The sequence below is a fragment of the Emys orbicularis genome, chromosome 22, assembly GCF_028017835.1.
Source record: "Emys orbicularis isolate rEmyOrb1 chromosome 22, rEmyOrb1.hap1, whole genome shotgun sequence".
Taxonomy (NCBI): domain Eukaryota; kingdom Metazoa; phylum Chordata; order Testudines; family Emydidae; genus Emys; species Emys orbicularis.
This window is the reverse complement of record NC_088704.1, coordinates 9,953,045-9,967,613: the sequence shown is the minus strand read 5'-3', so window position 1 is coordinate 9,967,613 and position 14,569 is coordinate 9,953,045. Positions and strand designations below refer to the sequence as shown.

Here is a 14,569-nt window from a genome sequence, read left to right as displayed (position 1 = left end):
GGTCACATTAGGGATTGTTAGGTTGCAGCACAGGAGAAGAAGATTGTAACCCATTGATCTGTTATGAGGCTGGGTAGACTATTAATTATTACATAAGAACAGCCATATTGGCTCAGACCAAAGGTCCATGTAGCCCAGGATCCTGTCTTCTGACAGTGGCCAATGCCAGGTGCCCCAGAGGGAATGAACAGAACAGGTAATCATCAAGTGATCCATCTCCTGTCACCCAGCTTCTGGAAAACAGAGGCTAGGAACACCATCCTGGCTAACAGCCATTGATGGACCTATCCTCCATGAACTTACCTAGTTCTTTTTTGAACCCTGTTATAGTCTTGACCTTCACAGCATCCTCTGGCAAGGAGTTCCACAGGTTGACTGTGCGTTGTGTGAAAAAATACTTCCTTTTATTTGTTTTAAATCTGTTGCCTATTAATTTCATTCGGTGACCCCTAGCTCTTGTGTTATGAGAAGGAGTAAATAACACTTCCTTATTTCTTTCTCCACACCAGTCATGATTTTATGGACCTCAATCATATCCCTGCTTAGTCATCTCTTTTCCAAGCTGAAATGTCCCAGTTTTATTAATCTCTCCTCATATGGCAGCCATTCCATACCCCTAATAATTTTCGTTGCCCTTTTCTGAACCTTTTCCGATTCCAATATATCTTTTTTGAGATGGGGCGACCACATCTGCACGCAGTATTCAAGTTGTGGGTGTACCATGTATTTATACAGAGGCAATATAAGCTTTTCTGTCTTCTTATCTATCCCTTTCTTAATGATTCCCAGCATGGTTCGCTTTTTTGACTGCCGCTGCACATTGAGCGGATGTTTTCAGAGCACTATCCACAATGACTCCAAGATCTCTCTTGAGTGGTAACAGCTATTATTTGTAAGATGTAAAATCCCTCCAGTTCTTCCAAGGGTGGGTGGGGGCATGAGTATTAACAGGAACTCAGTGTTGTTCAGCGGAACTCATCCTGTAAGGCAGGAGGTAAACTGCAGAACAGCTGCAATTCCAAGGGTTCAGGGATGTCCACAGAACGTTACAGACACACACAGGAGGGTGAGGTGCCAGAGCTGGTGTCAATCAGCGCAGTGTCATTGACTTCAGGGTCTACTCTCTGCTGATTTACAACACCTATCCTGCAAGGTGCCGACCCACGCTCCATTGAAGTCTGTGTCTCTCTGCATGGGTGCAAGGATCCATCCAGGCGGGTATGTTTGCAGAACTGAGACCCTCCATTAAAATCGGAATGTTGTGGCTTAAGCCCATCTCCGCTCATTATGCCAGAAAGTCACATGTTTGAGAGATGCCCAGGCATATTAGCACAAAAGGGTGGGTGGGAATGAAAAGCCATTTCTAAGGGATGAAACTAAAAAACCCAAACGAACCAGGGCCGCCCAGAGGAATCAGGGGGCCTGGGGCAAAGCAATTTCAGGGGAGTGGACATTAAAAAAGGCACCACCCGCTGCGACGTTTGTACTCACCAGGCGGCGCTCCGAGAGTTCGTCGGCGGGTCCTTCACTCGCTCTGGGTCTTCGGCGGCAGTTCGGCGGCGGGTCCTTCACTCGCTCCGAGTCTTCGGCGGCAGTTCGGCGGCGGGTCCTTCACTCGCTCCGAGTCTGCGGCGGGTCCTTCACTCACTCCGGGTCTTCAGCAGCACTGAAGGACCCGCCGCTGAAGTGCCGCTGAAGACCCGGAGCGCCGCCAGGTGAGTAAAAATCCCAGGGAAGGGATTCTCGGCCAGGGCTCGTGGGGCCCCTGTGGGGCCCGGGGTCTGGGGCAAATTGCGCCCCCCCCCGGGCGGCCCTGTCACGAACGAATACCAATTGAAAGGCGTTGCTCAGCCTTCTGTAGTGGTTTCGTGCAGCGCCACTGCAGACATTAACTTTGGCAAGAAGGTGACGTGTTAAATTTAGGACTTGTCTCCAGACTGGACTAGCCCTGACTCAGTCATCGGTGGTTAGCAACCAGCTTCGCTGTCTCAGTGCTGCCCCCTAGAGAACATGCATGTGTTTGCCCTGAGATCATGAAGGTGTGTTTACCCATGTTATGAGGGTGGAAGACCAACAAATTCCAAAGCATGTTTACCAAGCAATGCCACTGCACAGTTGGCGATCACATGGTCACCGAAAGCTTCAGGGGCGCAATAAATTTGCCAGTGCTGAACATAAACTGAATATCCAGACAGACCTAGCTAGAGATGGATCCGGGTGGTACTCGGCCTGCAAGGAGGCTACGTCCCCGTGGGATTTGCCAAGCTGCTGCTGCCACCCCTTGGCCCCCTCCCCGCCCCCCGCGGTAATCTAGTTAAACTGCAATCGGTACTACCTTCGGCTTGCCCTTGTCCGCACTTCGGAGTCAGCAGCACCAGTGCAGCTACACCGATGGCTGAGGTGGGGCTAGTCCAGCGTGCAGGCAAGGCTCAAAATGAGAGAGACTCTGGAAAAGCCAGGGCAGCTGCAGTAAAGCACGGATAGTCAATAGGCAGACCGTGGGCCAAATCCGGACCGCCAGCCACTTTTGAATGGACCTCGAAATCTTGATTTACTTCTTATTATCCTTATTGTTCGTTTATTTTTATTATTTTCTCTGGAGTCTGGATCTTGACTGTACCTTGACCGAGAAATTTGGACCTTGGAAAAAAATAATTGACGGCCCTGCACTAAAGAGTCGTATCATCGGGTCAGTGCGGAAAACGTTCATGATATTTCTTAGGTGGCTCATTGATTTGGTTGAGTAGGACTCTGTTCATCTGGGGCCATGGAAAGATTCTCCAGATGTAAATGCAGAGGGAGTGGGGGAGGTGGGAGGATCAATTTCCACTGTCCAAATTTGATTTATTGCCATTGGAAGAAGAAATTCTTTATCTCCCTCTCCCTCTCTCTCTCTGAAGGAATTGCTTTCCTGTTTTTATAGAGTCGCTCTTTAATAACAGCCCTGTTTGTCCAAACCCTGATATTTTGATAACCTTTAGAATTCAGAGGACATTCGCCCCCTATTTTAACTGCGAGAGTTCCCTTTGGATTAAGTAATTAAGGGGGCTTTTTTTTTTTTTTTTAAAGCTAGAAGGTTACGAAAACGGTGTGTCTGCAGAGTGATTTCACCAGACCAGAACTGAGCACACCAAGGCCCTGAATGTTGAGTTTGAACACAGAGGGGAAATAAGAAGAGAGTCATTCCGGATGAAGCTAGCTGCTGCAGCTCACAGCCATCCCAAAAGCATCTCTGCAGCCATATGTACGCGCGATGTGTGGTGACATTTTTGCAATTAATGCGTTGTATGGGGCCCTTTCATACTGGTGAGGCAATTTAGCACACAATGTTGAGATGAATCACTCTTCCTGTGGAGGTGTGTGTATGATGATGCTGCCAAAGCGATCTTGAAATGGCAAAGGAAGAGAAGCAGCAATCTGTGGGGCATATGGGTTGATATTTTTCTCCCTTCGTCTGAGGGATGCTGGGATGGGAGAGTAGGTTCAGGTTTCATGGTTTTAAGGCACAGGGACACGTTCAGAGGTGATGTAAGTGCAACGTTGGTTACTGGTTGTAAGGGAGTCTAATATGATGTGGTATGTGTCATGGGGATGAAGGGAGGTGTAAATTGAAGTGTGAGGTGGCCTAATTTAATTTACACCTTCTTACACTCTCATGTTACACCCCTCTGGTCTGAGATGGTGTAAGTTACACTGTCTTAGATATCACACACTTACCAACATGTAACTTGCATCGCCTCTGAATTTGGCCCATGGAGAGATTAGCGTTTCGTAAGTGAAGTGATCTAATTCAGCAGACTGCCCTTCAGTCTCTCTGTCCCAGTGCACAGTGTCCCCAACCACTCTGCATTCAACATGCTCCCAATAACTTTTGTCTTGTGTAACACCCAGGTCACTATCAAGTTCTAGGGCTTGGGGTCCCCTACAGTGTTTCCATTTGATCTTTGCTCATCTTCTGTAGTGTCTGCTACATTGGAGAGAGACTTGTGGTTGAAATGAATGGAGGGGCTGTATCTAAATCCCTTTGAAAATCTCAACCCATGTCTTTGTATTTTCCCGTGTGTCTTGTACAGCACCAAGCACACAATTGGCCTTTAACAAATAATACAAATTTTTAGACAGCTGCATTGAATTAATTAACGCCAGCACTAAAATAATCACATTGATCCAACCAGCTCGGAATCCTTTCCAAACATATGTTAAATTTTCTGACCTTTGAACTTGGGAAATTGTGTAAATATGGGAACTACAGCAGAGACCAAAGTAAATATGAAGTGTTCTCACTCAAGCTGCCTGTGATAGATATGGGGGAAGATGGTGCAAATCCTTATTCATGTGAGTAGCCCCTGTTCATCCGAACTGTCCCTTCGCAGTCGATATGAAGCACCTTTGAAGTCAATGACGCTGTTTGTGAGTTGGGTCTACCCCAGGGGTGGCCAACCTGGGACTCTGGAGCCACATGCGGCTCTTCAGAAATTAATATGCGGCTCCTTGGCTAGGCACCGACTCTGGGGCTGGAGCTACAGGCGCCAACTTTCCAATGTGCCCAGGGGTGGCGAGTTATATGGCCCCATGGTGCCCATGCTCCAGGAATATTCAGGGCCCAGGGGACCGGCTCTACCAATGTTTGGGGCCGGGTCTCTCCCCCGGCCCCGCCAGCCTCCCCCAGAGCATCTCCCGGCCTTGCCTGCCGCCCCCGCAAGCCTCCCCTGGAGCATCTCCCAGCCCCGCCTGCTGCCCCCGGGGCAATTTAAAAGGGCCCAGGGGCCCCCAGCCGCTGCCACCACCAGGCTTCTTCTTGCCTGGCCTCGCGCTGCGCCACTCCTGGAAGCGGCCCGAACCGGCCCTATGGCCCCCGGAGTGTGTGTGTGTGTCTCTGCATGCTGCCCCTGCCCCGAGTGCCAACTCCACAGCTCCCATTGGCCAGGAACTGTGGCCAATGGGAGCTGCGGAGGCAGTGCCTGTGGGCAGCGGTGCACGGAGACCTCCCCAGACCCCCTGCCTAGGAGCTGCTGCCAGAAGGGTGTCCGGGTCCCTTTCGGGAGCCCAAGGTAAGCGCCGCATCCCTTACCCACTCCTGCACCCCAATCCCCTGCCCCAGCCCAGAGCGTGCACCCAGCACCCAAACTCACTCCCAGAGCCTTAGGCAGGTGGGGGGGGGGCGCGGGATTTGGACCCATTCTGGGCACCCCCAAAACTTATACAAACCTGCCGCCCCTGAATGTGCCGGGGGGTGCTCACTGCTCAACCTCTGGCTCTGCCACAGGCCCTGCCCCCACTCCACCCCCACCTGCCCCCTCCCCTGAGCCTGCCATGCCCTCTCTCCTCTCCCCTCCCCCGCCCCCAAGCCTCCTGCATGCCAGGAAACAGCTGATTGGGAGGTGCGGGGAGGGAGGGGGAGGTGCTGATCCCAGGCGGGAGGCACTGGGAGCGGGGTGGGGGAACTGATAGGGGGCTGCTGACTTATTACTGTGGCTCTTTGGCAATGTACATTGGTAAATTCTGGCTCCTTCTCCCGCTCAGGTTGGCCGCCCCGGTCTACTCTCATAAATGTGGTATTGCAAGTAGGTGCACAATCAATCAGGGCTCAAGGGGCTTACATACATTTTCAAGATCTCGGCTAGCTCTGCATTAGCAAATATATGTTAAGTCTTCACAGTTTGCTCGCTCTTGCATTCCTTCAGTAGCACATTGTCATAGACGTATTGCCTTGGCTTGCAGACAGTTTATCACAGATTCAAGATGAATGTGCAGAAAAAGAATCTGATTGTAATTACTGTGGCTCTGTTCTGCTTTTTGGAAAGTCCATCCTCCTGTAATGACAAAAGGGCATTAAATAAAGGAATAGCATGGTCCCAGGTAGCATGAGGAGAGTCTGTTGATTGCCAGAAGGAGCGCATAGAGGCGTTGACTCTGAAAGCAGCCTAAAAAAATTAATGGCATGGGAGTTTTCCTAGTCTGATTTTTCTAATTGTAAGGAAAAGCTCTAGTTGTACCTGATTTCATTTCTTCTCAGCCTGCCTTTGTCTCACAACAATGTGGGACTGGGTTCATTTGAGATCTGATTGGAGTATTGACAGGCCTGACTCAGGTTTGCAATTCTGCACAAGGATATTACGTGGAAAGGCAGAAGAATGCAAATGAGCAATCCCAGTCAAGCTGTTGGACCACATTCAGACCTGGTGTAAGCAATGCTGAGTCAGGGGGATTGACCCTCTAACACCAGATCTGAATTTGCCCCTTACACAGGAACGAAAATAAATAAGTAGAGAAACCGGTTCAGAGGAACAATGGAGAACGAATGACATGTTAGAGTATAAGTATATAACAAGGCCAAGTGTGAGCCCCACCAGTCATGGAGGACCGGTTGCTTCCTGCTTTGGAGCAGGAATCTTTGGGGGTGGGGTGCTCATCTTCTCACTTGTTCACACAGGTAAACATCTAGGGCAAAATTTTCAGAAGTGCCTACGTTATTTAGGAGTCAAAGTCCCATTTACAAAAGTCCCTTCGGCTAAGTCTCACTGAAAGCCAATGGGATTTAGACTCATACATGCCCAAGTTGCTGTTGAAAACGGGACTTACCCTAAGTGATATCGGAGTCTATGTCTACACTGCAATATAACACCTGCAGCTGGCTCATGTCACCTGACTCAGGCTTGTGGGGCTGTTTAATTGTGGTGTAGACGTTCAGGCTTGAGCTGGAGCCTAAGGTCCTGGGATCCAACCCAAGCCCAAATGTCTACATGGCCATATTTAGCCCTGTAGCCCAAGCCCGGCGAGCCCCTCAGCTGACCCAGGCCAGCTGCAGCCGTGTCACAGGTCTTTGATTCCAGATGTACCCTCGGGCACTTTTGAAAATGGCGCCCCTCTTATCTTTCAAAAATTGCATCTCTGTGAGTAAAGCAATTACATGCAAAGGACAACGCTGTTCTGAAGTCAGCACTATCCTCTGGGCTGTGTGGTGTGAGTGCTATTGCTGGGACACATGGGACCTGTTGCTTTGTCAGCACTCCCGCCGGGCACACAGCCAATCCCCCCCCCCATGTCGTGGATCACCTTGACTCTTCCCACTTGGCGACAGGGTCTTCAAGGAGTTCAACCACCATCTTGAAGGATGAAATAGAAGGGTCCCTTCAGAGCTGCTGAAATCCTACGTGACTGTCTCGTGAATCCCATTTTCCTCCCTCCCACAGTAGCAGTAAATGTCCTGGTTTGCTTCTTGCAATGTCTGTCTAAATAATTAGGAGCGGCATCCAGCTATTAAACCCTTTCACCCACAAACATGTGGGGTAGGTGACATCAAACTCCAGTGCTTTTCCACGGTCATTCTTGCCCCTTGATGTTTGACCGTACACACTGCAACTGGAAGATGCCTCTTGGAGTTTTCCCCCGCAGAAAGTTCATTCACTTCTTCAAAAATCATTATTATAATGAAAATAACCCATTGGTGGCCTTTGGTGAGGTGCTCACAACTCCTATCGATTTGAGGGCAATCGGCACGTGTGCATAGAAAAAAAGGAAGAATTTCGTCCTGGATCAGTTTGGCTGGAAGAGAACAATGTGCACATTTGTATCTTTTGTGTAAGGTAATCCTCATTTTCCTCCTCGCAGGATTGCCACATGGCATAAAGAGGGCAGGGGCCTATTGAGTGTTCCTGGAGTTCTTCATTTGCAGGGCTAGTGTGTGTCAGAAAGGAGCCATCATTTTTATATATTCTTATTGATCAGATCAATGAAGTAGCACGTGTCCACAGGCATGTGCAGTGGATCCGCAGGACTCAGAACATCAATGTAGAATCCGTATCATACATAGAAAACAACATGACGAGGACAGAAAATTGGGCACAACTAATCAGTTGGACCTTTAGTGAACAGTGGCTGCACGTTAAAACCAAGGGTACTGTTCATTTGGAAGCTAATGAGCCAGATCTTCAGCTTGTGTAAATCAGCATTACTCCATTGAGCTCAACACAGCTGTGCAGATTTTTCAGCTGAGGATCTGGCCCGGTGTTGTTACATATTTTTTTTTCCACACAATGGATTCCATGCCAAGCTTTCTCCTTCCTCTTTGGGGGTGTAAATCTTCCAGAGGGAGAATTAGGACCCTGTTAAATATGTGTGTGATTATATTATTATAGAAACCTAAACAAATGGCCTTTCAGCAGGTAGAAACTGGATTAGATCAGTGAGTGCCCTATCCTGCAAAGTGTTGTGAGTTGTGATATTGGCTTAGAAGCAATGACTGAAAGCCTGATTCAGGAAAGCTCTTTAGCAAGTACTAAAACCGCATTGAAGTTAAAGAACTGGGGTGAGGGATAGCTCAGTGGTTTGAGCATTGGTCTGCTAAACCCAGGGTTGTGAGTTCAATCCTTGAAGAGGCCACTCTAGGGATTTGGGCAAAATCAGTATTTGGTCCTGCTTGTGAAGGTAGGGGGCTGGACTTGATGAGTATCTGGGGGTGGTCCCTTCCAGTTCTATGAGATAGCTATATCTCCATATAACTTAAGCATTTGCCTCAGTGCTTTCCTGAATTGGGGCCCGAGTGTTTGAATGATTTGTGCTCAGTCCTGCAAAGTGCTAAGCGCCTCCTGAGAGATGTGTCAATCCCTCAGTTCTCATGGTCTTGAAGACACATTGAGGGTTCTCATCCCTTCTCCAAGGACACTCGCTACTCTACAGAGAAGGGCTTGAAGACAAGTCAAGTGAAATCAGTGACTGAGTGCAGTACACGAGGACGTTCTCAGCTGTTACAGGATATGGGAAAGGCACACAGAAATGGCATGTAGGGGTAGAAATCGTTAACTCCTAAGAGCCAGACTGGGAGCCCTTTATTCTGAGCAGATGAGATTCTGTGCTGCGCCTTAAAGGGCTACAGCACAAAACTTGCAGCCTAGGGGAAGGGGGGCTAAGGCATCTGCAAACCACATTCCCAAGCTGCCCAGATTCTGCAGCGCTATATGTGCCTGTGCCTGTGGCTCTTCTTCTCAGTTACTGCATCAGGGGGATTCTCTTATTGCTCATGTGGTCTTTCGATGGCCAAGTTCATCCCGAGTATCTGGGGGTGGTTGTTGTTGATCCCTGTGTGTGTCTCCAGGAGACACATAACACCTACCAGTTGTAATCGGTACACATTTTGGCTATACGGTCACTAAAATATAACAATCTCCTAGGTGACCTGTTTGGATCTGACCTAGGTCAGTAATGACAGAAAGCAGTTACCATTGGAGGACTCTGTAAAATGAGTTGATTTTTCGCACTGTTTTGAAATATCTGATCAGGGAAAAGAGTACAAATTCGTGTTCTCTCTGCAAGGTGAGACTTTCTTACCTTGCATTCCATTCATAGCCCCCTCTCGTTGGGTGCGTGTTTCGTTGTGGAATTGTGAGCCATGTGTTTCTGATTCAGCACCACTAACCTTGGCCCTCAATATTGTATTCTGCAGCTCTCTGCTAAAGTCATCAAGACTTACATAGTCAATAGAGATGTCAAGCCAGTAAATCGAATGGAAGAAATACTATTTGAAGGAGAAAATTAGCTGGGTTCTCTATATAGGTATTTATGGCACAAGGCTAGAATAGGCTTCACAGTCATCTAGGTACAGAAATCATTTCCCGAACTCCGAGACGAAACAGTGTCGATCATTAATCTTCTTGCATGTTATTTTGGTTAACAAAGATCCAACTTTTCCTGATGACTTCTCAAATGCTTCGTGACAACGGTGCTGTGCTCTCCCAGTCGCTTAATGCAAACGTTTAGTTATTCATATGCCATAGACTTCACAGATCAAATTTGTGTCCAACTTCACTCCATCCAGCATAATATTTGTAGTCTGCCTGCCTGCGGAGAAACTAGCAGTACTGCAGTGAACAGATAGTTTTTCCCCTGGAGTCAAACCCTATGGTGCTCCTCGCTAGTGTAAATGGGCATACTTTACTGACTTCAATGGAGCGATGCCCGTTTCCACCAGCTGAGAACCAGTAGCCTTGACTGAGGTCAATAGGCGCTGTGGGGGCTCAGCACCTCTAGAAATCAGGTCTGATGGCATTTTTCTGTAGGGGACTGATGTGAATTGTGGTGAATGTGGAGTGATGTTTTAATAATCTAGAATTACTCAAGCAGGTCAGCGGCCAAACGAACAAATGCAGAAGCACAACTGGACTAATTCTTTTGTTGTAATAAGTGAACTGAGGTGAAGTCACAGTTTTAGGGTCACTGCGCCTGTATTCCCCCCTCTCCCCCCCCCGTGGTCCCTTGAAGTTTCTGGCCCCCAGCCATCACCTCTCTTAAGTGGAGACCTGCGTCTCTCACTCCTGACCAGAGTTTTAAGGCTGCAGAGCTCCTATGCTGTGATATCCCCAGCAGGCCAGTGCCTGTGCTTTGCTTTCCCCCGAGGGCTATGAACAGGGCATTCCCAGCAGTTACAAGTTACGACACCGCTTTTTCTAATAGGCACGTTTATTCTTAAGGTAAAAGCATCACAGAGAAAACATACAAAATACAATAGAAGTTCCTATATGTATCCTAAAAGCTTATCCACGTCACCCACCATATTTATGGGCCTTTCCAATTCTTCTGCAACAGTTGGGGCCCCCCATGGGCAGAATGTCCTGTCTGTTTGCTGGATCAGAAGGAAGGTCCTCATTCAGTTTAAATGCAGCCTTTTTATATCAAAAGCCCTTTCTTTATCTGTTGGTCTCTGAAAATCCTAGTCTGAACCAGTACCCAGCGGGTGGCACCTCTCTGGAGGTGTTTACAAACTAAGGGCTTGTCTTCACTACCCGCCCGGATCGGCAGGTAGAAATCGATCTATCAGGGATCGATTTATCGCGTCTCATCGGGACGCGATAATCGATCCCCGAATTGATGCACGTACTCCACCAGCCCAGGTAGGAGTAAGCGCCATTGATGGTTGATTTGCCGCCGTCCTCACAGCGGGTAAGTCGGATCAGATACGTCGAATTCAGCTACGCTATTCCCGTAGCTGAATTTGCGTATCTGAAATCGATCCCCCCCGTAGTGTAGACGTAGCCTAAGTGATTTGGTGCCTGGAGGAGCTGTAGTGATCCTCCCCTCTGGAGTTACAGGCAACCCCTGGCCCACAGTGATACACAAACCATTCGTAAACTTATCTGATGCAGATGTGATTAGTACTAATTATACATTAGCACATGTATCGGTGCCTTAAAAGGGAAGGGCGAATATTTATGCTTGATACAATTAAACCATGTGTCTGCCATGTAAAACGTGCATTATGTGAAGGGGAAGAATTTCATTTATGATGTAGCAATGCCACTCCTTAAGGGATATAAGACTGCCAGTAATAATGACAAAGTGCTTGATTAGTCCTATATGTCCTGATTTGTCTTTCACTAAGCACCTTGCTCTGTAAGAGCCTCATTCCATGGAAACAAGGCATATTATTTATGTCGATACCTCCCCTAGTTAGAGAGTGTCTGATTCTTGGAACATTTTCTCCACCAGAGATGCAAAGGCTGCATAATAACAATAAATGAGATTTAAAGCAGATGGAGAAAATTCAGTCTATACTGAAAGCACTTAGTGCCAAAATTAGCCTGTCTCCCGTGTTAGTTACTTCGATAGCGTTTATTTACTAGTGTGATTTTCTTGTACCTAGATTCTGCTCCCCATCAACAATCCATCTATTTAATTCCTTGTCCACAGATGCTATAGTAAGTGTTTAAAACAACCCGAGTCCCATACAAAGCAGCGTAAGGATCGGAGTGCTCATTTCCTTTGTAAAGAAATAAAGCAAAATGTGCATCCTGCACAGTGGCTGGTATTTTCAGAGGCGCCTATAGGAGTTAGTCACCCAAATCCCATTGAAGATCTTAGTTTCTTTTGAAAATCCCGGCTCATGTGTTTATCAGCATTCTGCCCCTGTGTGTAGGGGTTTGTGGATGAAAATGAGATTTGCATGCTTTATCTATGGGCTTGCTTCCTATAGTCTGTGGTGAGAACTCCGATAGTTTGTGTGCTTGTATTGTGCCATCCATCCGTAGATCCCAGGGCACTTTACAAATAAGTCTGTCAACCCTCTGCAGATAAATATTGTCCCATTTTATGATTGGGGAGACTGAGGCACACAGAGGTTAAGTCACATGCCCCAGGACAAACAGGCAACAATTGGTAGGGATAGAACCTAGATCTCAGTTGTTTCATTCATCTATAAGTCTGTCTTTTCTCCCCGTCTGTGTAGAGAACAATACCAGACTTGACACGCTAGAATGAATGACTTCGACAACCATATCCATATGTAGTAGATTGGAGAACCAGAGCAGACCGACAGTGTTTAATCCCAGAGGGTAAGCTAGCAATGACACGAACACTGGCTTTTATTTTGCTTGAGACTTGATTTAGCTGATACAGAAAGCTTGGTAACTCTGTTTCCCTTCTTTAAAAACCCAAGCTGACTTACTTAGCATCTAGTCTCTGAATGCTTAACAAGAAAAAAACCTGTCTTCCCATAGTAGCATCAGTGAATTCCCTCAAGGATACAGTTCTCCAAGGAGCAGTCTTTACACAAGCAGCGCAGCTAGCTAGCTCGAGAAGTTAGGGCTTCATAATTCAACATTAATTTATATCTTCTCAGTGTAAGTTATGGCTGTCACTAGAGATCAAGTGACATCTGATGCTTTGTAAATTTAAGGTGAGGATGCCAAAAGAAGCACTAGCTACAGGATACATAACTACAGGGAGTTCTGCATTCCCTTCAGAACTGCAAATCAGGTGAACGTCGGCTTCACTGAACTAGACAGACAGCGCAGAAAGATGTTCAATAATTGATGGCTAAGGATCAGTCCAAGGTACATTTTTGACAGATTACAGCCATTTTATGAGTGAAGCATCTGAGATTTTTAATAGAGCTGCCATGAAAGGCAAATACAAATCAGAGATATGACCCTGCAAAGAATGAACATGAATTTTAATTTCTGATCATTGTTATCTAGTAGCTGAAGAGATCAACATACTTAAATAAACTTCAGCAAAGTGAGTATAATGCTAATGTTGTTTTAACTCCCCAAAGCATAAAGTTTTTAATGTCTCCTATGCAGTGGGCCAAATTCTGATCTTATGCTGGTATAAATCTAGGATACTTCAACGGATTGTAGATGATTTACTCCAGTTTTATAGTGTAACTTAGATCAGAATCTTGATACAAATTGCATAACCTAATATTGTTTCACATAACATGTTAGATCCTCTATTGGAGGAGAATATATGCTGCATGCAGAAGCCCATTGGAACGAACTCTTATGAAAAAGTCCCGTGGAATAGAATTTAATAGGGATGAAACCAACTGAGTTCCACAGAAATTATACAGGACTCTACAGGAATTATACTAAAAATCTATAGAATTTAATAGAGAACAAATACTTTCTCTAGGATTTCCAAACCTTATGTAGAGAATTATAATCTTGCTATAGAATTGTATAAATTGGCCCATTCCATAGGAAGGTTATAATTCTGTATTAAATGTGTAGGATCTTTCCATGGGGTAGATAAAACCGGAGTATAATGGCTCCCTACCTTGTTGAGATTAAGATCAGGTCTTTATGATGTTGTAACATTAATTATTGCTAAGGAAGAAAGCTGAATTGCAATTTTGTTGTGTGCATGGAAAGCGCCTGATGGAATAGTCCTACAGAGGATAATAGAAAAAAGCAACCCCTTTTATTTTGCATTGTGAACTATTCCGTAGAACGGAATAGAAAATTATACCCTTGCAAAACATCTTTCTCTGACCTTGAGAAATGCAATCTTGCCTGGCCTCATGTCCATTCAGAATGCTGCTGCAAAGATCATTTTCCTAGCCCGTTGCTTTCACGTCACCCTTCTCCTTGAATCCCACCACTGATCTCCCTTCTCTGTGGTATCAAACGGAAGTCCTCCACTACCCACTTGTTAAATCTTGAGCCCAAAACCTTCGTGCTTTCTCCCATGCTGCCCGTCACACTTGAGAGGTGCTCCCCGTAAACATCTGCAAAGCACCTTCAAATCACTCCTCAAAACTCTCCTGTGTGTGATGCCTACAAAACACTTGACAATGGTTAAGCTGCTGACGCGCTGAGACCTCTTCCTGTCAGGCTGACCAATATTATCTCATCTGTCCATATCTAACTGTCGTCTCTTGTCTTATACTGGGTTTGTAAGTCACTTGGGGCAGGGATTGTCTTTTAGCTCTCTGCTAGTGCAACTCCTCGCAGAATGGGGTCCCATATTATTTATATGTATTACCATAGCTCCAAGGAGCCGTGTATGCCTACGGCTCCTTGGAGCTATGGTAATACATATAAATAATAATAATCACACCCTGCTACAATATTCTACAAGGTGGTGAAAAAAATACCTGCACAAAGTCTCATTCTCTATTGAATTCTATAGGGTTTTTGGAGTGATTTCTCTAGAACCCTGCTATTACAGCGCTACTAGATATGGTAGGCTTTTTCCGTAAGGATCGTTTTCCTGTTGCTGACTGACTTGTTCTAAACTACTCTACAAACGGCTTTGTGAAAGGGAGAGTTGCCTTCCAGAGTGTGTCCCAATGCAA

General features: G+C 46.5%; 1 protein-coding gene across 4 annotated transcripts in view; it reads left to right on the top strand.

The window, feature by feature from the left end:
* The window catches only part of KAZN (kazrin, periplakin interacting protein), a 747,507-nt gene that overhangs the window by 433,358 nt on the left and 299,580 nt on the right, over positions 1–14,569 (top strand). The window contains exon 4 of one of the 4 annotated variants that reach the window (XM_065421352.1): positions 9,846–9,862. The exons of the other annotated variants lie outside the window; for them this stretch is intronic. Within the exon in view, the coding sequence (XP_065277424.1) occupies positions 9,846–9,862 (17 nt within the window). The remainder of the gene's footprint in view (positions 1–9,845; positions 9,863–14,569) is intronic. 4 annotated transcript variants of the gene reach the window in all.